The 21,924-nt window shown below is 39.9% G+C and overlaps 1 protein-coding gene across 6 annotated transcripts in view; it reads left to right on the top strand.

Moving 5' to 3' along the window:
• LOC134356730 (DDB1- and CUL4-associated factor 1-like) overlaps positions 1-21,924 on the top strand; it is a 96,307-nt gene that overhangs the window by 60,468 nt on the left and 13,915 nt on the right. For all 6 annotated transcript variants that reach the window (XM_063067809.1, XM_063067810.1, XM_063067812.1 and 3 more), the window contains 7 exons: positions 7,877-8,075; positions 10,035-10,117; positions 11,009-11,093; positions 11,814-12,047; positions 17,843-17,936; positions 19,239-19,343; positions 21,026-21,099. In XM_063067809.1, coding sequence (XP_062923879.1) covers positions 7,877-8,075; positions 10,035-10,117; positions 11,009-11,093; positions 11,814-12,047; positions 17,843-17,936; positions 19,239-19,343; positions 21,026-21,099 — 874 coding nt within the window. The remainder of the gene's footprint in view (positions 1-7,876; positions 8,076-10,034; positions 10,118-11,008; positions 11,094-11,813; positions 12,048-17,842; positions 17,937-19,238; positions 19,344-21,025; positions 21,100-21,924) is intronic.

Below are 21,924 nucleotides of genomic sequence, written 5' to 3'. Positions count from 1 at the left end.
TGGCATGGACTTGATGGGCCAAAGAGCCTATTTCTGTGCTGTATTTTTCTACGACTTCTATAAACTGTACAAGGTATATTGCCAAAGGTTCTTGAGTAGCATCTCTGAGCCCTGCAGCCTGCACCACCTAGAAGGGCAAGGGCAACATAAAATAAAATGAACATCATATCCCAGTATCCCTTGGTGTTATAAAGTTGCAGTACATCTGCAAGTTGCATTGTATTCAAAAGCCTGGAAGTCTTTATATACCATCTGTGTTATCTCTAGACCAACTAGCGATGAGCAGTTGTTGTAGACTTTGTCAGCAATTTAGCACCTTATCAAAAGTGTGACTTCTTCAGAAAAAGCAAAGCACTGACTTAGTCTACTTCTAAATATGTCTAAAACTGTTATATTTTCCATCTTTTGGCTTCCTACTTGGATTTACAACTTTGATTCTGTCATTTCTCAAGACCAAAATTAATAGTTTGAACAATCACTAGTTTCTGTGGAGTTTTGTTATGTTGAAAGTATCAGAGTGCGTACATCTCCACATACAACCCCAAGATTCTTTTTCTGCGGGCATACTTACCAAATCCATAGAACGGTAACTGTAAACAAACAGTGCAAATGCAGAATTAAATAAATAGCAGTAAATAATGAATATGAATTAAGGACTATGTTATATTGTTAAATGGGTAGCTATCCCCTTTTGTTCAAGAGCCTGATAGTTGAAGGGTTGTAATTGTTCTTGAACCTGGTGGTACGAGTCTTGAGGCACCTGTCCCTTGACCTAATGGCAGCAGTGAGTAAAGAGCATGGCCTGGGTGTGAGGATCTTTGATGATGAATGCTGCTTTTCTACAGCAACATTTCATGTAGATGTGCTCAATGGTTGGGAGAGTTTTACCCATGATGTACTGGGCCGAATCCACTACCTTTTGTACGATTTTCCACTCAAAGGCGTTGGTGTTTCCATACCAGGCCATAATACATCTATAGAAGCTTGCCAAGGTTTTTGATGATATGCCAAACCTCTGTAGGCTCCTGAGGAAGTAGAGGCACTGTTGTGCTTTCTTCGCAATAATAATTCCAGTGGCATGCACAAGTTTGGGCACCCCGGTCAAAATTTCTGTTACTGTGAATAGCTAAGTGAGTAAAAGATGAACTGATTTCCAAAAGGCATAAAGTTAAAGATGACACATTTCTTTAATATTTTAAGCAAGATTACTTTTTTATTTCCATCTTTTACAGTTTCTTTTTTTTTTAATTTTATTTTTATTTGGATAAGGAATTCACAAATATGTACTTTTTTCACACATATAACCTTTTCCATTTTTTTATATGTATAAAACTATAATTATTTATACATTCTTAAGTGCACATTGAGATGATATAAAAGGAAATTAGACACTTAAATAGATAATTATGTACTGTGGTAATTCTAACCTATTAGGCTAAGTAATGGTATTAGTTGTTAAGAAAAATAGTAATAATAGTTTCCATTTAACTCTTCTGGACCATTTCCACTGGTCCAAAATGTTGTATGTAAGCCTATGTAACAACCATTGTAGGTGCTTATATCCTAATTTGTTCATGCTTGCTCCTGCCCGCAGACATAATTATCCAATCCCTATGTACTTATTTACTTAATTTTTTCATTTTTTATCCCTTTCCCAAATCTTTCCCTTTACTTGTGTTAATTCTGTATTTTCCAAAAGAAAACAAAAAAAAAAGACTTTTAGACTAGGGGTGCTTACGTTAGCAATATTACTGTGTTGATGAGAAGAGCAGTATAAATCATTAGGAGAGTCATCTAAAGTCTGCTCGCATTGGGGTTATATATTCAATCCATTTATTCCAGATTTGATAAAATTTTTCTTTTTGAATTCTCAGGGAGTAAGTCAACTTTTCCATTTTAAATATTTCCAAGATAATTTCGTGCCAATCTTCTAATGTAGGTGGTATCGGATTTAGCCACTTTCTAGTGATTGATTTCTTACTGCCGCTAAGAGGGCCTACAGCAACTTTATATCTTCCTTCTGTTCAAGAAACAATACATGCCCCAAATAGAGCGTCTCAAAGTTCAGAGGTATCTGGGACCTAAGTACCTTAACTAATGTTCTATGAATACCTTCCCAATATAGACTTAATTTAGGGCAATCCCAGAAAATATGAAAATGATTTGCCTCCTTGGAGCCGCACCTTCTCCAACACGTCACGTTTGTATCTTTATATTTTTCCTGATATGGGGTCTTGAAGTATCTTATAATGTTTTTCCAACAATGTTCTCTCCAAGTCAAAGAATTAGTCGAGGACCATTGAAAGCTGCAGATTTTCCCCCAAGCCTCTTCTGAAAGTACCAACCCCGCTTCTTTCTCCCACTTCTCTTTAATATACAGTGTATTTACATTTTTAGCATGGGAGAGTGCATTATATAATTGAGAAACTGATTTACTAGGTATTGAACTGCAAGCCGAATTCAGAATCTTGAAAAATTCTAATTCTACTGTTGATAGGTCTGTATATCTACAACTCTGGTTAACGTAGTTTCGTACTTGAAGGTACCTAAAAAAGTCATTGTGTTCTAGGCCATGTTTGTCCTGCAGGATTTGGAAACTTTGTAATACTCTTTTATCTATAAATGAGAGGTAGGTTGTAGGACCTTTCTTTATCCATAGCTCAAATCTTTTATCTCCTCTGTTGGGAAGGAATTCGGTATCATATGCACACCATCTAAAGAGTTTTAACATGTTATTAATTCCACATGAATTAACCACCTTCTGCCATACTTTTAATGTAAGATTTATCCAACTGTTTTTAAATTTTTCCAACTGGGCCATCAATCCTTTGTCAGCTATTGAGGCCTGTAGAGGAAAACTGTCAACTAATCCAAATTCTATTTCCTTCCATCTAGCCTTATATTCCCTATTACACCAATATAACAGAGGGGTTACCTGTGAGGCATAAAAATAATTTCTCAGGCAAGGAAGAACCATACCTCCTCCTTCCTTCCCTAACTGTAAGGTGTTATATTGAATTCTAGGTTTCTTTCCTTGCCAAATGAAGCGGGAAATCCATTTGTCCCATTCCCTGAATTGATTATCATCCACCTCCACCAGTAAAGTACGGAAAAGATACAATAACCGAGGAAGAATATTCATTTTTATAGTATTTATCCTTGAATTTAAACTTAAAAAGGGGATAAGATTCCATCTATGCATATCTGCTTTTATCTCTGAGATTAATGGCCCATAATTTACCTGTGACAGTGTTGAAAGATCCTTCGGCAGGGTTATTCCTAAATATTTTAATGATTTAGCTTCCCACTTAAGATCGTATGTATCCTGCAATTTTTTGGATGGTGTTTACGGTTTCAAAATAACAGAAAAGGAAAAGGGCCCGAAGTAAAAGTTTGGGCACCCTGCATGGTCAGTACTTAGTAACACCCCCTTTGGCAAGTATCACAGCTTGTAAACGCTTTCTGTAGCCAGCTAAGAGTCAATTCCGGTTTGGGGGATTTTCGCCCATTCTTCCTTGCAAAAGGCTTCTTGTTTTGTTAGATTCTCGGGCCGTCTTGCATGTACTGCTCTTTTGAGGTCTATCCACAGATTTTCGATGATGTTTAGGTTGGGGTACTGTGAGGGCCATGGTAAAACCTTCAGCTTGAGCCTCTTGAGGTAGTCCATTGTAGATTTTGAGGTGTGTTTAAGATCATTGTTCTGCTGTAGAAGCCATCCTCTTTTCATCTTCAGCTTTTTTATAGACGGTGTGATGTTTGCTTCCAGAATTTGCTGATATTTAATTGAATTCATTCTTCCCTGTACCAGTGAAATTTTCCCCATGCCAGTGGCTGCAACACAAGCCCAAAGCATGATGAATCCACCCCTATGCTTAACAGTTGGAGAGGTGTTCTTTTCATGAAATTCTGCAACCTTTTTTCTCCAAACATACCTTTGCTCATGGCAGCCAAAAAGTTCTATTTTAACTTCATCACTCCACAGGACTTGTTTCCAAAATGCATCAGGCTTGTGTGGATGTTCCTTTGCAAATTTCTGATGCTGAATTTTGTGGTGAGGATGCAGGAAAGGTTTTCTTCTGATGACTTTCCATGAAGGTCATATATATGCAGGTGTCACTGCACAGTAGAGCAGTGCACCACCACGCCAGAGTCTGCTAAATCTTCCTGAAGGTCTTTTGCAGTCAAACGGGGGTTTTGATTTGCCTTTCTAGCAATCCTACGAGCGGTTCTCTCAAATTTTTCCTGGTCTTTCAGACCTCAACTTGACCTCCACCATTCCTGTTAACTGCCATTTCTTAATTACATTACGAACTAAGGAAACAGCTACCTGAAAACGCTTTGCTATCTTCTTATAGCCTTCTCCTGCTATGTGGACATCATTTATTTTTATTTTCAGAGTGCGAGGCAGCTGCTTAGAGGAGCCCATGGCTGCTGATTGTTGGGACAAGGTTTGAGGAGTCAGGGTATTTATAAAGCTTTGAAATTTGCATCACCTGGCCTTTCCTAATGATGACTGTAAACAAGCCATAGCCCTAACAAGCTAATTAAGGTCTGAGAGCTCAAATCTTTTGGGGTGCCCAAACTTTTGCATGGTGCTGCTTTCATTTTTTTTCACTCTAAAATTGTACAAAACAAAAATAATATACTAATCTTGCTTAAAATGTTGAAAAGAACTTTATGGCTTTTGGAGATCAGTTCATCTTCTACTCACTCAAAAGAGTAGTGCATGCAAGACGGCCCAAGAATCTCACAGAACTAGAAGCCTTTTGCAAGGAAGAATGGGCGAAAATCCCCTAAACAGGAATTGAAATACTCTTAGCTGGCTACAGAAAACATTTTACAAGCTGTGATACTTGCCAAAGGGGGTGTTACTAAGTACTGACCATGCAGGGTGCCCAAACTTTTGCTTTGGGCCCTTTTCCTTTTTTGTTATTTTGAAACTGTAAAAGATGGAAATAAAAAAGTAATCTTAAAATATTAAAGAAATGTGTCATCTTTAACTTTATGCCTTTTGGAAATCAGGTCATCTTTTACTCACCTAGCTATTCACAGTAACAGAAATTTTGACCTGGGGTGCCCAAACTTTTGCATGCCACTGTATATTTTATATAGAAGCAGAAACTGCTGGAAACTTGACAGGTTTATGGAGAGAGAAACAGGTACTGTTTCTGGCCAGAGACCATTCATCAGAATTGGGAGAGCAGCAAGTTATTTTAAGTTGCGGGACAGGTGGTGGGAGAAGGAATCAAGCCCAGAGGGAATGTTCGTGATGGAGTGAGGCCAGGTCAGATATTTGAGTGAGGGTAATTGTAGGATGATTACACTTGCGTTTGTTATGTGCTGCTAATAGCAAGACTGTGGGATTTGCTGAGAAGGTTAGACTTGACTGATGGAGAGGGGAAAACCAAGTTGTATCATGGATGATTTGCAAAAAAGATCCATAAACAAACACTGACTATGCAGACTCATTGTCTCAGCATGCTCTTTCTCCACTCAACTTATTTCTTTCCTTCTTAACTCTATTCTTTCCCTCTAGTGCCTTCTCATTTATCTCATTGAAACTCTGGATGCCCTCCACCACTTTGACAGTTTCTAATTCCCTTTCATTGTCACTCTGGATATATGATTCTTCTGCACCACCATCCCACATCAAAAAGGTCTGAGAGCCCTCTGTTTCTTAAATAGATACCTAACCACTTCCACCAGCACAATCACCTGGCTAAACTTAACCTCACATTGAACAGCTGCTGCTTCAGTTTATTTTCTCCAGATCAAAGATTGTAGCTTTGGGAGTTCACATGGACCCAAATTACACCCAGAATATGTGGGACAAATGAAGTGGTTTTCATTTCAGCCCTGCACAGGGGCCTACTCCTTCAGCTATTTTACTGGTACACAGTGACTGCAGTGGTGGTGGTTCCTGTAGTTACACAGAACTCAAACTTCTTTGCTTTTGCGGTCAGTTTCCACCCTGTTCTAACCTCTACATAGTAAATCTTGAACTCTTCGCTTTCTGAATCTCTGAGCTAACTACTCTCGCAACGACCTGATTATACTTCTTCCCAACTTGCCTCATGTAAGGACTCCTTTGCCTTATCCATTCCACTGTCTCAGTCACATTTATTTCAACGCAACTAAAATATGAATCCACACAAATGCTTCTGAAAGGTTCATTTCCTCAGGCATGGCTTCTAACTATCCAAGTGGACAGAGCCCCCCCCCCCCCCCCCCAAGCGCATCACACCTATTAATTTTGTCTCTGCTCTTCCCTTTCTCCTGTACAGCACAGAGTGTTTCCACTTTGCATCTCACTGGCCTCCACATCCAGCAGATTGCTTGTCACAGTCTTTGCCACCTCACACTCCTTCCTTTCCCTCACCTCCCCTTTCACCATTTGAAAGTGATCCCTCCCTTCAGGTCTCTGGTCTGCTGTTCTGTCCCCACCTACCACTCCCTATCAGATGGCACCAGCCCATGCAACAGCATGAGATGCATCCTTTTACCTCTTGCCTTCCCACCATGCTTGGCCCCAGAGCAGTGGTTCACTTGCATTTGGTGTACTGCATTCAGTGTGTAGTTCACTGTCTGAAAAAACCAAATGCAGATTGGATGTGCTCAGTCCACAGAAGTGATCCTGAGTTTTTGGTTGCCTTGTCGTGCTACTTTAACACCCTGCTCTGTCTGTAACCTGCTGGACAGTTACAAAACTGAACAGACAGTTGAGAGAAACACCATCTTCTGTTTGGACAATTTACAGCCTGCAAGACTTCATTATCAAATTTAGTTCCCGTGAAGTTTTTACTTCCTTGCTATTTTTGCCTTCCATCTTTTGTATAGACTAAACAATATTGGACAATGTTAGCAATGCCTTACACAAAAATATGTAATCTTATCTCTAACTGTTCTGATCTCTCTCCCCCTCTCTCCCTACACTGGTGATGTCTTTTGATTGGCTACTTCGTGCAGCAGCAATCAAATGTTAATGAATTTAATAAGGCTTTCATTCTCTCTTTCAGATGGTTTAGTTTCATACACCTGATTCCTTAAAGTCATGCACAAGTAATATCTTGTATCATTGATCATTTCTAAAGTGTTTCTTTCTGTCTTTGACTCTCACTGTTGTTCATGGAGGCTATTGAAGTTGGTCACCTCTAAAGTAGTGGCATTCGTTAAGGGGGGTGTTAATATTCCTTGGTGGAAGGGCTTGTATACATGGTTAAACTTGCAATTTTAATGGTTATTACTGATACAAAGGTAATTGTTGTAATTGTTGTAACTCTCTCACAGTGGTGTCTGAAAAGTGGATGCTGTCTAAGTTGCATGCCATCTTGGTCAATGTCTCCCATCCACTAGATAATGTACTGGTTGGGCACAGGAGTACATTCAACCAGAGACTCATTCCACCGAGATGTAACACAGAGCGTCATAGGAACTCATTCCTGCCTGTGGCCATCAAACTTTACAACTCCTCCCTTGGAGGGTCAGACACCCTGAGCCAATAGGCTGGTCCTGGACTTATTTCATAATTTACTGGCATAATTTACATATTACTATTTAACTATTTATGGTTCTATTACTTTTATTATTTATGGAGCAACTGTAACGAAAACCAATTTCCTCCGGGATTAATAAAGTATGACTATGTTTAGAGTGTTCTTTAATAGGCCTTAACTGCTTGGGATAGTAAAAATTGTTTTATAATTGATGGGAAGGTGTCTCACCCATTTAACCAAACTAGTTCTAGTTATGTCTGTTTTCATGCAAGACTTTAAAAGTTAGATGTACTGGAGTGTTGTTGCATCCCCATTTAATCCATAATTATTTACATTATACGAAAGAACATGAATTCCATCCATCACTTACTTTCTTGCTGCAGGTTTCGACCCATTTCTGTGTTCAGAGAATCTGACGAAGAAGGCAGTGGTTTTACGTGCTGTGCATTTTCTGCCCGAGAGCGCTTCTTAATGCTGGGGACTTGTACTGGAGAACTTAAGCTCTATAATTTGTTCACTGGCCAAGAAGAAGCCACATACGCCTGTCATAACTCTGCCATTACACACCTGGAGCCGTCCAAGGTAAATTACTTATTTGGGGATCAGTCTTTGACAATTCGAGGGAGATGATAGTGCACCTTTATTGATAGACTGCAATCTTTTAAAACTTTGACTATTAAGTAATTTTGAAAAAATTGTAGAAAGCAGTCCACAAATGGAATTTTATAATCGGGTAATGTTTGGTGGTTTTTGATGTGTCTGGCACTAGTCACCATTGACAGATTCAATAACTATCTTCATTACATTTCTTCTTAATCTTCTTCCCAAAAGGGCTGTTTCATTCTCTCAGTTTCTTAGTCTCTTTTCCTTCCACATCTGTATTTGTATTTCAAATTTTCTCCAAATTGGGATCCTTTCACTTGAGGTTAACCATGTATTTTCTGTTTCCTACAGTGGACAGTTCTGTTTTTGCCCTTTGCATGACTGGAACCATGAATTCTGCTTGTCAAAACTCAGATTTTGGAATCAGTTTTCAATCCAGTACTTTCTACGCTGTTCAAACATCAACTTGTCTTCATATTTACAACCTCCCAAAGTCTGCGCTAAAATCAGCTGTTCGAGACAATGAATGATATTCCTATTTCTAGATGGCTTTCTTTGTATGCTTTCTCTACAGACTCCATTGGCCAGACAGCCTACATTAGTGGTCGCCAACCTTTTTTCTTGGCGTGTGCCTACGTACGTGCGCGTCTGTGCGTGTGCGTGCGTCCATGATGATGTCTTTTTCATGGCTTTTTTTTTTACAAGGCGCGGAGCGAGAGACAGAGGCTGTGTGACGCACCACTCCTCACACAAACATTTTCGCAGTATTTTTCCCTTTTATTTTACAAGGTCGAGTTGCAATCTCGACACTCAACGCGGCACGGATGGAAAGCGTACTCGAGAGTGGACCCGACTGTTTTCAAACCCAGGAACCTCCGCTCCTGGGTCCGGCGCTGATGTCATTGTCGCCAACCTTTTTTAAGTCCAAGATCCCCTACCTCAGCCTTAGTGAAAGGCAAAATTGACCTAGACACAAGCATGCGCACTGGGCAGAAAAGGCTGGAAGTAAAACCCTGCAACCCCAGAAACAACCTCTCTTCACAAACAGCGGGAATATTGCGATATTACCATTATCCTAATTAGTATTACTTATTTTTATAATGCTCGCATTACAACACCTTTAATTCTATGTTTCATTATTTAATTTTATTTCAACACGAAAAATAAAGGAATAAGTATTGTCTGTTGCACTCAGTGTGATGACTGGGGCTGAATACTTTCTGCTAGTTCCCTGAAATTTGGCTCATAACTACAGACAGCCAGTCTGTGAGGTGTCTCAGTAAGACAGCTCCATATTTAGATTTAATAGTTTTCATCTGTTGCAGCACAGCACCCTTGCAAACCTCCTGACAGACTGAATATTTGAATGGACAGTTTCCTTTGTTAGACTGTTGAATCTGCCACGTTTTTCAGGTGTTTTGTATTGGTAGCCTGTTATTGAGATATTAGTATAAGTTTCAGGGGTACACAAGATAATAACACCACTGTTTTTTGTTTCCCAGTTCTTTTACATTTGGGGAATGTTGGAATTTAAAGGGGGAGAAGTGTTGTAATGTGAGCATTATAAAGATAAGTTAACACTGGTGAGGATAATGGTAATATAGCAATACTCCCGCTGTTTACAAAAAGAGAGGTTGTTTCTGGGGTTGCGGGGTTTTACTTCTGGCCTTTTCTGCCCGGTGCACATTTTTTTTTCGGGATCTACTGGGAAAGTCTCAAAGATCGACCGGTTGATCGCGATCAACTGGTTGGCGACCACTAGCCTATGTCTGTAAAATATGGACAGGAAATATTTATTCACAGATGTTGCCTGACTTAGTACTAACAGCATTTTCTGTTTTATATTTCAGTGATGGCAGTCAGTTATTTGCTTTTGTTGTGAGTTATTGTTAACTCTGCTATTGGGCTTATTCTTTAATTCTTTGTGCACACTTTTAGGATGGGTCCTTGTTGTTGACTTCAGCAAGCTGGAGTCAGCCTCTCTCTGCTCTCTGGGGAATGAAATCTGTCTTCGATATGAAGTAAGTAATTGTAGGCATCAATGGTGGAAAGACAACTTAATGACCCCGTATATTGTCCAGTGTCCTTGCCCTGCCAGATAGTCTTGAGTAAGGATTTTGAGACTCCTGATAGGCCAAGTATAGTAGCATGGTATGAAGGCACAGGTGCAGAGCGGGGATTTTGTTCTTCAGCAAATATTTTCATCGGTATTTGAAATTGTACTCATGGGTTAATCAAGGGTGATTACAGACATTATTATAAGACATTGACGTATAGAGAATAATCCGAGCCTTGACTTTGAAATGTCAGTTGGATTGTTTTTGGTATTATGCCAAACTATTTCATGCCGCTTGTTTTATACCCAGTGTCCACACAATCAACTTCCACTCGTATCATGCAAAAGTGAGATGGAGATCAAGTCAATTTTAGTACCTCCAATGGTCTTCAATTTGTTTATGTTTTTTTTTGTAGATAGAAAGGGTATCTTTATCTGAAAGATGAGATTTGGATAGTTACACCTGTGTTTGAAAATATTAACTCTGCTCACTTGAAAATCTTCAGTTTATGAAAAGCACATGTCTATGGTTCTGTGTATAAATTTTATTCATGGCTTTTGTTTGAAAGATAGCATACACTAGCATTTATCAACATCCCTTCCTAATGTGTTAGCCTGTGTTTGTGAACGTATTGCAGTTGAAGTAAATAGGGGGATCATATGGGTAAAATTCAGCATGTGTGTGAGTTTTGCTGGAATACCAAACTATTTTTGTCCTGTGAAGAGTAACCATCAATCTTGGTGAATGTTCCAGGCAGAGCCTGATCAGCACTGCACCCAGCACAGCTGGATGAATGTTTCCCTTGGATCGTACTGCTCAAAAAGTAACCTGATGCCACTATTCCCTGTATTTCAGACACTCTTTCACAGATGATCACTATGTAGAGTTCAGTAAACTCTCTCAGGACAGAGTGATTGGAACAAAGGAAGAAGTGGCACATGTGAGTATATTGGCCTTGGCCTCTGTAGTAATTAACAAAATTTTAAATGGCAGTGAAGTGTTAGTTAATGCATCTCAAATGATTACAAGAGCCTGGCGAGTTAACTGACCTGATCTGGAAAAAGAAATAAATTTAAAATGGCTCTCATTTTTGCTCACCATTGAGACACTGAATGCCACCATCTCTGGCTTGTGTGATTTACATTCCAATTACATCCCCACTCCAGCTGCCATCGCACACCAATCAAACTTTTATTAATTTTCCTTCCAGTATACCCTACATTTTCTTTGTCATTAAATGTTTGAAGAGAGATCATCCCTTTTGCTGCCTTGTTGCTTTTTACTGATGAAATCCTCCTCCTGTGTTTTTAATCTCAGCTATTCCAAACTCTTGGATTGCCATACCAATGGATATGTGTATTTCATCAGACTTCCATTTTGATTCAATCCCTATTGCACATTGGCCTACATTACTAAATTAATGCCGCATCAAATTTTAAAAAATTCAATTTGGAACTGACTTACAAAAGGAAATCAGTATGGTTCAATCAGATAGGAGAGATGTAGAAGGTTTCGTCTGATGCTGAGATTGAAGAATATTGCATTAAACTGCAATGTACTTGACATTGACTAATTTGGTTGTGTCGCTGGATGTTTAATTTGCAGTGTTCCTTAAGCACACAACATTAGTCAAAGAGTTCATCTTTTATTCCATCCATAGATCTACGATATCCAAACTGGACAGAACATTCTCACTCTCTACAATCCAGATCTAGCTAACAACTACAAGCGGAACTGTGCAACCTTTAATCCCACAGATGACTTGGTGTTAAATGATGGAGTGTTGTGGGATGTACGTTCAACACAGGCGATTCACAAGTTTGACAAGTTCAACATGAATATTAGTGGAGTATTCCATCCAAATGGACTAGAAGTCATCATCAATACGGAGATTGTATCTTTTAATAACATGGAATGTTGCACTAGGACCTAAGAGGTTATAGAAATTTATTTCTTCTATACCTGCGGATTTTTAACTGGAGTAGAAATTCTAGTCACTCAGCCAAGAGTTCACTGATCACATGTCATTGGAGCCATGCTGTTTTTTTTCTCTCCGCCCTCCCCCCAAGCATTCAGGTGGGTGTAAGTGAGTTAGGAAAAGTGGCCCTCAACCAACCACCAAGAAACTGCAAATTGCAGCATCTTTACAACCACAGGTGTCTACGATTTATTGATAGATAGCAAGTTCTGCCCTTTAGCTTTCCAGCTGTCAAAGTGGTGATACCTTGATTTAGTCCTGGATCTTTAACCCTTTGCAGGGTCTTTCTGAGACTGAGGCCTCCCACCGTTTCAGCTGTCCAGGCATGCCTGCTTCAATCTGGCACTGTCTGGGAGGCGGGGTGACTGACTGGAGGACTGAGGGTTGCACTGTGTGGTTATCTGTAGATAGCTCTGTGATACAGTAGATTCTCAACTTGAAGGCTAATTGGAAGGCAGGCTTTCCACACCTAATCATTTTCACCTTAGGCTCCAATAGTAACACTGGCAAGCTATTGTAAGAGATGCATTGTTCCAAAAAGAACATGTTGAATCATAGTCATCTCTGCCCTATAGAAGAATGCAAACTTCATCAGGCATCACAGTGATTATTTTAAATTGCATTCATAGTAGGGAGTACACTTAGAATGAATTAGATTTTGTAATGTGAGCGGCAGTATATTCATTGTCCTTTCCTACAGAAGGTGTTAAGATTGTTCAAACCACAACATGTAGGGCAGGCTAAGTTGGGGGTAGTAGGTTTCCTCTGTAGGTTCCCACCTGCAGCTCTACGTAATTTCCAAGTGCTTTCCTACAAATTGCTAAACTTATTCATAATCTACACTCCCTCTCTATTCTGCTAAATATGTTGCAATTCAAAGATGTAACCACACTGTTATTCAGCTTTTGAACACGTTCATAGAAGTTGTGAGATGAACTTAATTCATCTCACATAATGTTTCGCTGTCATCAAGAGTACTTCACCTAACTTTATTCTGGTCCAAATGATTTTAATTTTACTCACGGCCAGAGTTTGAAAAAGTTAAATAAATTTTACTATTTTTCTTATGAAATGCTTCCCAGGCCAGAACTGAGAGTAAGCTGTTGATCTGCTGTCTGATCCACTCTAACCCTGGTGAACTGGTAGATCACATAACTTTAATAGCAATGTGCGGACCTCTGGAAATGGCCTAGCAAACCACTGAATTATTTCGAGACCACACTGGTTAATGTGGAGTAATGAAGCCAGACAGCTCACCTGACATCTCTCTCAACATTGGTAGAACCTCTCCCAGTGGAGCTGACCGTGCATATCTTGTGATTATCTAGGTGTCCAAACTGGGAGAGCTGTCAAATCTGTCAAAGTTGAACTTTCAGAATAGTTTATTTTGCCTCCATTGCATTCTGGCTATTTGTGGAATTAGTGGGACAGAGCTGCTCAGGTTGATGTTATTGTAATGCTGTCATTGTCATCAGGAAGCGATTAGTTTGTGGGTACTGTGGCCTCGACTTCCAGACTCCATGAAGTCTTGTGGTACCCAGTCAAACTTGAGCAAGAAAATCTCATGCCAATTCCATCTACTCATAAATAAGTGCTTCTCCATGATGAATAGCTTAGCCAGAGCACTTTGGTAACACACTTTGGGTGAGGAACTTTGGTGTCCATATGCAGCACATTAGCCTGGTAGAACATAGAATATAGAACAACGGTACAGCACAGGAACTGGCCCTTTGGCCCACAATGTTGTGCTGAACCAAAGAAAGTATTAATCAAGTGGCCAACTAAACTAATCCCTTATGCCTACACTATATCCATATCCTTCCATTTTCCTCACATTCATGTACCTTTGAAAACATCTCATAAAAGTCCCTAATGTATCTGCCTCTACCACCTCGAGCTCATTCCAGGCACCCACCACCTCTGTGAAAAGAAAGAAAAAAAAACTTGCCTCTCACATCTCCTTCTCACCTTAAATGTAGCCCTCTGGTTTTAGACCTTTCAACTCTGGGCAAAAGATAGCGTCATCTGTCTACTCTATATCTATGCCTCTCATCATCTTATAAACCTCTTGGATCCCCCCTGAGCCTCTGTCATTCCAGTGAAAACAACACAAATTTTTCCAATCTCTCATTATAGCACATGTCCTCCAATCCAGGCAACTTCCTGGTAAACCTCTTCTTCATCCTCTTCAAAACCTCAACATCAATCCTATAATGGGGCGGCCAGAACTTAATGCAATAATCCAGATGCAGCCTAACTAGAATTTTTATAAAGCTGCAATGTAACTTCCTGGCTTTTGAACTCAATGACGGGACTGATAAAGGCAAGCAGTGGTGAGTGATGTGCCACACGGGACAGTGCTGGACCCACAACTGTTCACAATGTACATTAACAGTCCAGAAGAGGGGACCGAGTGTAATGTATCTAAGATTGCAGATGATACTAAATCAAGTGGAAAAGCAAATTGTGCAGAAGTTACAGAGGGGACCGAGTGTAATGTATCTAAGATTGCAGATGATACTAAATCAAGTGGAAAAGCAAATTGTGCAGAAGTTACAGAGAGTCTGCAGAGATATAGATAGGTTAAGTGAGTGGACAGGGGCCTGGCAGATGGTGTGCAATGTTGGTAAATGTGAGGTCATCCACTATGGAAGGAAAAATGAAAGAGCAGATTATCGTTTAAATGGTAAAAAAACATTGCAGCATGCTGCTGTGCAGAGGGACTTGGGAGTGCTTATGCATGAATCACAAAAGGTTGGTTTGCAGGTGCAGCAAGCTATAAAGAAGGCAAATGGAATGTTGGCCTACATTGCTAGAGTGATTGAATTTAAGAGCAGGGAGGTTATGCTGCAACTGTACAGAGTACTGGTGAGGCCACACCTGGAGAACTGCATGCAGTTCTGGTCTCCTTACTTGAAGACGGATATACTGGCTTTGGAGGTGGTGCAGAGGAGGATCACCAGGTTGATTCCAGAGATGAGGGGAGAGATTGAGTCACCTGGGATTGTACTCGCTGGAATTCAGAAAAATGAGAGATCTTATAGCAACATATAAAATTATAAAAGGGATAGATGAGATAAGGCAGGAAAATTGTTTCCACTGGTAAGTGAGACTAAAACTAAGGGACATAGCTTCATGATTCAGGGGAGTAGATTTAGGATGGAGATGAGGAGGAACTGCTTATCCCAGAGAGTGGTGAATCAGTAGAATTTTCTGCCCAATGAAGCAGTGGAGGCTCCCTCAGTAAATATATTTAAGACAAGGTTGGATAGATTTTTGCATAGTAGGGGAATTGAGGGCTATGGGGAAGAGGCAAGTAGATGGAGATGGTCCATGGCCAGATCAGCCATGGTCATATTAAATGGCAGAGCAGGCTGGACGGGCCAGATGGCCTACTCCTGCTCCAATTTCTTATGTGAGCATGCTATATGCCTTCTTAACCACTCTATCGACCTGTGTAGCCACTTTCAGGGATTGGACCCCAAGATCCTACTGCCCCTTTACATTTAACCTTCCAAGGTGCAACACTTCACATTTAGCCAGGTTAAATCCCATCTGCCACTTCTTCACCCATATCTTAACTGATCTATATCCCATGGTATTCTTCGCCAGTCATCTACGCTATCCACAACACCACCAATCTTCATACCATCTGCAAACTTACTAACCTACCCATCTACATTTCATCCAGGTCATTTATATACATCATTAACAGCAGAGGTCCCTGGACAGATCCCTGCAGAACACCACTAATTACAGACCTCCAACTAGAAGATCCTTCGACCACTACTCTGTCTTCTATGGGCAAGCCAGTTCTGAATCCAAACAGCCAATTCATCATGGATCCCCTGCATCTTAATCTTCTGGGTGAGCCTCCCACAAGGGACCTTTATCGAATGCCTTACTAAAATCTGTTTCAGACAACATCCACAGCTTCATCAATCACCCACGTCACTGCACTAAAAAAACTTAGTGAAGGTAGTAAGATACTGCTTGCCCCACTCAAAGCCGTGTTGGCTCTCCCTAGTAGATAGGGTAATGCTATTACAGTGCCATCGTCCAGCGTTCATTTCCACCACTGTCTCTAAGGAGTTTGTACCTTCTCCCTGTTCATTTCTCCAGTCCTCTCCCATATTCCAAAGATGTATGGGTTAGTATGGCTGTAATTCTACTCGGCCAGAAACATTGTTTTTGTGCTATATCTCTAAATAAAAAATAGAAATAAACAATTGCCAACAGTTACTCAGCACAGAACTGACTTGCGGTAGCTGTCAAATTAAGTCTCTGGTGCTGGATGAACCAGGCTGAAGAGTAAACCCGTTTGACCACATTCTTGCCAATCTACCCATTCCAAGTGTATGTTTAATTATCGTGACTGGTAAGGGTAACAATGGCAGAGTACTTCTACAGACAGGTTTGGTCTTCACCTTTAGGGTACTTTCAATTCTGTCATGCTGAACAGATCTAGTAACTCACAGCTGGACATCTGCAAAATGTTAATGGCTATCATATTGGCTAATAATAGAATAGACTTGTGATTCACCATCATTGGTAACCCCCTGGCCCACTTGACCATTATTGTCATTCTGAGGTATCACTTTGGTTCAGTTGAGGAATCCTGAAGGGCCTTCTGGGGACAACATCTGACATACCTGAAGATGAGGCATCAACCAGGTGAAGCTACTGCATAGATGTAATCATCAAAAGCAGCATGCAATACACCAGGGCCAAGCAATCCCAAAACTACTCGGTCAGGTTGAAATCTGGGAGTACCAGTTCAGGAACCCTTCAGATTAACATGCGGGTTGAGTTGGTAGTACAAAAGGCAAGGGCAATGTTAGCATTCATTTTGAGAGGACTAGAATATAAGAACAAGGATGCAATGCGGAGTCTTATGAGGCATTGGACAGACCACATTTGGAAAATTATGAGCAATTTTGAGCCCTGTATCTAAAGGATTACTGACCCTGAAGAGGGTCTGGAGGAGCTCCACATGAATTATTTCAGGAATGAAAGGTTTAATGTCTGAGGCGCATTTAGTGTTTCTGGGGCTGTGTTGAATGGAGTTCAGAAGGACAATAAGGGGCCTCATCGAAACCTACCAGATAATGGAGAAAAATTTTCCATTAGTAGAAATGTCCAGGATCTAAGGGCACATGGCAAGACATTGGTTGTATTTAAAGTAGAGATTGGTAAGGGAGTTAAAGGTTATGGGGAAAATACACCATGATTGAAAGGTGGAACAGAGTCTGTGATACATGAGCAGAATCAGGCCATTTGTCACAGTCTTGGGTTAACAGTACAGGAGCAGGTTGGTATGATTTTGAGTTGGACCAGGCATTTGTAGGAAGAAGCTCAGTGCTTTAGCTTGACTGTTTCTGGAATAACAAGAACAATGTTCCCCAGGCCTACCAATAAATAAGCTCATGGAAAAGTGAGTGCTGTGAATTTGAAAAATGCAGAAGCAGCAAATGTTCAGCAAGTCAGGCAGCATTCGCAGAATGAGAAACATTGAGTTAAGTCATAAATTATAAATCATCATCTGGGGTTCTTTGTGTGTCTCTACCTGTCCCAGGTATTTCCTGAAAGCATTTTATTGGAAATCTGTTCTTCATTTCTAAATAAATTAAAGATTTATTGGGGAGAATTCATGGTTGAGGTCTATCCATGTTTGTTTGACAGTGTAAGTTCCTTAACGAGCTGCCTTTCAGTGGGACCTACGGACATTCCACCTCTTGCATATGGTACCTGCGTTAGATCAATGTCGCATTGTCTTCAACAACACAGGCACAGTCATCTATGGAGGTAGGAGCCTTGGTGTGGGGTAATGATTACTATGAAATTCAATTAAATTGGGAGAATTAATTCTAAAGAGTATTAACTTTATTTTTGAAGGGGAGTTTAAATAAAACACACGTCCCTGTCAGTGGTGTCATTTCTGTCTCCTGAACATGGTTTGAAACAAAGAATTTAATGTAATTAATTTCTATGTGTTGGATAAAATATGTCCTTTTCAATTTGTGAGAAATTGGATCCTTTACAATCCATTTACCTTTGCAGTGTTTTACTGGTTCTTGCAGGTGCACACTGAATGCTTGTTTTGGGTTTGGGTGAGTGAACTATTGAGGGCTCACCAACATGGATACACTGTAACCTACTGCTCCAGTCAAAAGTAGTCACTTTTGAGACTATATCTGCCTGGAGTAGTAGATTGCAGTCTAACTTCTGAGTTTGGTTATGGATTCATTTGTATAATGGGTGGATAGATGTATCATGAACTGAGATTTGAAAACTATGCAGAATGATGTACTAATACAGTGATGGCACAGGAAATGGTTCTTGGAGCCAATTGCCTGAAATTGAAGGTTGACTGAGTTAGTCTTGTGTGTTGTAATATTTTTTGTAAATCTTGTAAAATATTTTTCATACAAAAGTTTTTTTTTAATAGCAAGAATGAGGTACTTGGACTATTTAGATTTGATTATCTGTCTCCAGTTAAGTAAATCCCTAGTCCTTTACACAACAACAACCAGAACAAAGTTTGGATTGAAGGATCATAGTTACTAGTTGATAAGGGAAATTTTGTTTTCAAAGGAAGTGATTGCTCATTTTTGGAGGTGTAAGTATGAATACAAACAAGGTACTGTACTGTATTCTATAAAGTGTTGGTCAGGTTTTCGCTGGAGCATTGCCCAGTGATGAGACCCTCAGTTGTTTAAAAGCCTTTCTAGTGTTCAAGTACAGGTGACATTCACTAGAAATATATTGGGTTTAAGGAAACCTTCACTTGTAAATGGGAAGTAATTGTGGGGAAAAATTGTAGAGCTTTGGGGAAATGGCAAAGGAGCGTGATTAATTGGGCAGTTGGGTTAAAGTGAGAGCATAGGCATTGGCTGTAAGACTCGCTGCAATATGAGCCTCCTGATCTAGGTGAAGTTCTTTATTAGTTGGATTAGGCCTGATAGCATAGATTATGTCACTGTGGTTTTATAACAGTAAATTCCATGCGTAGATGCTGTTCTGAGTACTTGTGCAAGCTGCTCCGTGAATCTGACGTGTGAGAGGCTTCATGAATGCAGGCTCTTTATCAGGTTTCATTTTGTTCAGCTATGCTGCAGGCAGATGATGAAGATGATTTCTTAGAAGTGAGAATGAAAAGTCCCTTTGGATCGTCTTTCAGGACCTTTGATGCAACTGATTACAAACCAATAGGTGAGAGCCTTGACTTTCCATTTCAGCTTGCTGGATTAATATTATGAGGTGCTTGCTGTATCTTTAAGTGGTTTAATAATGCCACTGGAGTCTTTGTTAGTCGTGGAATTCAGCTTAACTCCTGGTGCTATTGGATCCTGATGCTTTTGCTGTCCAATGTTTCTTCTGAAATTAAGAATGAGGCATAAAACTTGCTGTTTATGGCTGTTTTACTAAATGTTGCAAGGGCAAACAACAAGAAGAAGTGCATTGAGAACAAAGAAAGGACCAGACTAAAAAGATAGTCATAGTCATTTCCTACCAGACTAAAGATAACAGCAAATTCCCTTGATAACAATCAACATATAAAATAGCCAGATTCAAATGACATTACACCTACTACTGAAAACTAAGAAGTTTCTAGAAAAATACTGTACTAGTAACTGTACCATAATTACTGGAAAATTCACTGAACAATTACATGTATATTGGTGATTATATAAAAATACAAGCAAGCGTCGGAAAGTTACACCACAAGAAAGGTAACAATTCTACACCCCAATCCAACAATACTTCATGTTGATTGCCATCAATGCTACATTGCAACTTGATGTTTGCTTCAGATAGTGCCGTTGCATTAACAAGGTAGGCAGAGACTGAGACAATGTTTGTGTCTTGAGGTTATTGTTATTGCCTCATCACAATGTGGGTTAACTGCTTGCCTCCAGAGTTGACTAACTGTAGGCACCACAGCACGTGTGTTGAGAAAGGGGGAAAAGTCAGAGGTTTGGGAAGCAGTTATGGCACCTAATCTTAATCCTAGTGCAGGGATTCCCAACCTAGGGTTCACTGACCCCTCAATTAACGGCAGGGGGGGCCATGGTATAAAAATGATTGGGAACCCCTGCCCTATAGTGTATGTGACTGAGAAGTAGAAATCAAGAGAATGGAAGTGGGAGGGAGTACATCAAAGTAACCATGGAAGTCCGTAACCTTAGCTGGTCAATAGCCTTTCCCCAACAATAATGGTATTGAAGAGTTGGAGGTGGACCATGCCATGGTGAGAAAAGGTATTGGACCAGATCAAACCACTATTGGAACATCAGAACCAAAGTTGATTACCTTTTCAAGGGTTGGCTATTGCAGCTTGGGGAAAAGATGAAGGTACCTAAGGAGAACCAGCTTTAAGACGTGAATTACAGGATCGAACTAAGGCAGGTTTTCCCAGTGTTGGACTTGCTCAGGCACCTATTAAATGTACAGCATGGTGACCAAGATGGTTTGTGGAATAGTATGTGAGGTAAAAAGACTCACAAAAAGAACTGCCTCTTGCAGTGTCTGCAATATTCTCTACAAATAAAGATTGAGTTAATTATATTACTCAGACCAATTTCCAAGCAATGATAATGCTATGGTGCTGTGAGACATGTTTGCTCTACTGGTAATGTGCTGACACGTCATTATTACTGAATTTCCTTGATCCAAAGTTTATTGCTTACAGTTAACATAACTTCTCTCAAATTGAAATAAATTTTGCTGCATTAACTGGAGTGATTACTGTTTTTGTCCTTTGTGCTTGTTGAGCTGAGGGTGGGATTTGGAAAATGTCTTCATTTCAGGCACCTAGCTGAGGTGATGTGATGGCTTATAATTTACAGTGAAGTAATGTTTGAATATTTGCTTTTCAATCCTCATTTTTAAAGCAACACTTGACGTGAAGAGGAATATTTTCGATTTGTGCACAGACACAAAGGACTGCTATCTGGCAGTGATTGAGGTAGGGCAGTTTCCTGTGTATAATTTGTTAACTCTTAAACCCTGGCAGCAGCAGTATTATTATTATTATAGATCATTACTTTAAAATAGATATACAAGATCGTTATTTTAAAATAGACTTTCCCTCCTGAATAGACCTTGTATTTCATTAAAAAGGGCTCGTGTTGTGTGAGAATTGACAGACAATAAGCCAAGTATGACATTACCTGCATCAAATAGCAGATTACAAGCAAGATCCCTGAGTGGTTCTTAATGTCTCCCCATTCTATCTCAAGGTTATGACCCTAGTTCTGCTTAGTTTATCACAGGCAGGAGTAAAATTGAGAAATGAATTACTTGGGAGCGTGAGACTGCTATTCTGGGTGAATTTTGGGAGAGAACGATGATGTTTTGGATGAAAAGTACCAGGTCTAGTTTCCCCACTTGTTTTATACTTGGAGTAGTCTCAAACAATCTTGGCTTCCCACCAGGAAGGGAAGGAATTCTGGGTACACTTTGTAAAAGCAGCAAAGCACATTCATTGCTGGCTCTGGGACTTACTATCAATAAATTACCCATCTTCCTGGGCCCAAGTTGGTTACATGCATCACATTTCACTGCTTCAAATGAGCTAGTTGGCATTATTTTACAGATTTTTAAAGTTTTAACATAGAATTTAATATTAAACTTCATTCTTCGGTCATCAAGTGGTCAGCTTGGGATGTTATCAAATTCCTGTGGTGATAACTTTCAGGGTGCGTTAACTGAGCAGCTAATTGTCCTCTTGAAATTTAGGTTGTGGAAAACCCACATCTCTATTTAGATCAAGTGAGCATCCATCTAGTTA

The sequence above is a fragment of the Mobula hypostoma genome, chromosome 15 (assembly GCF_963921235.1).
Source record: "Mobula hypostoma chromosome 15, sMobHyp1.1, whole genome shotgun sequence".
In the NCBI taxonomy this organism is placed as follows: domain Eukaryota; kingdom Metazoa; phylum Chordata; class Chondrichthyes; order Myliobatiformes; family Myliobatidae; genus Mobula; species Mobula hypostoma.
Note: the sequence above shows the minus strand (reverse complement) of the source record. Positions and strands in the feature narration are given on the sequence as shown.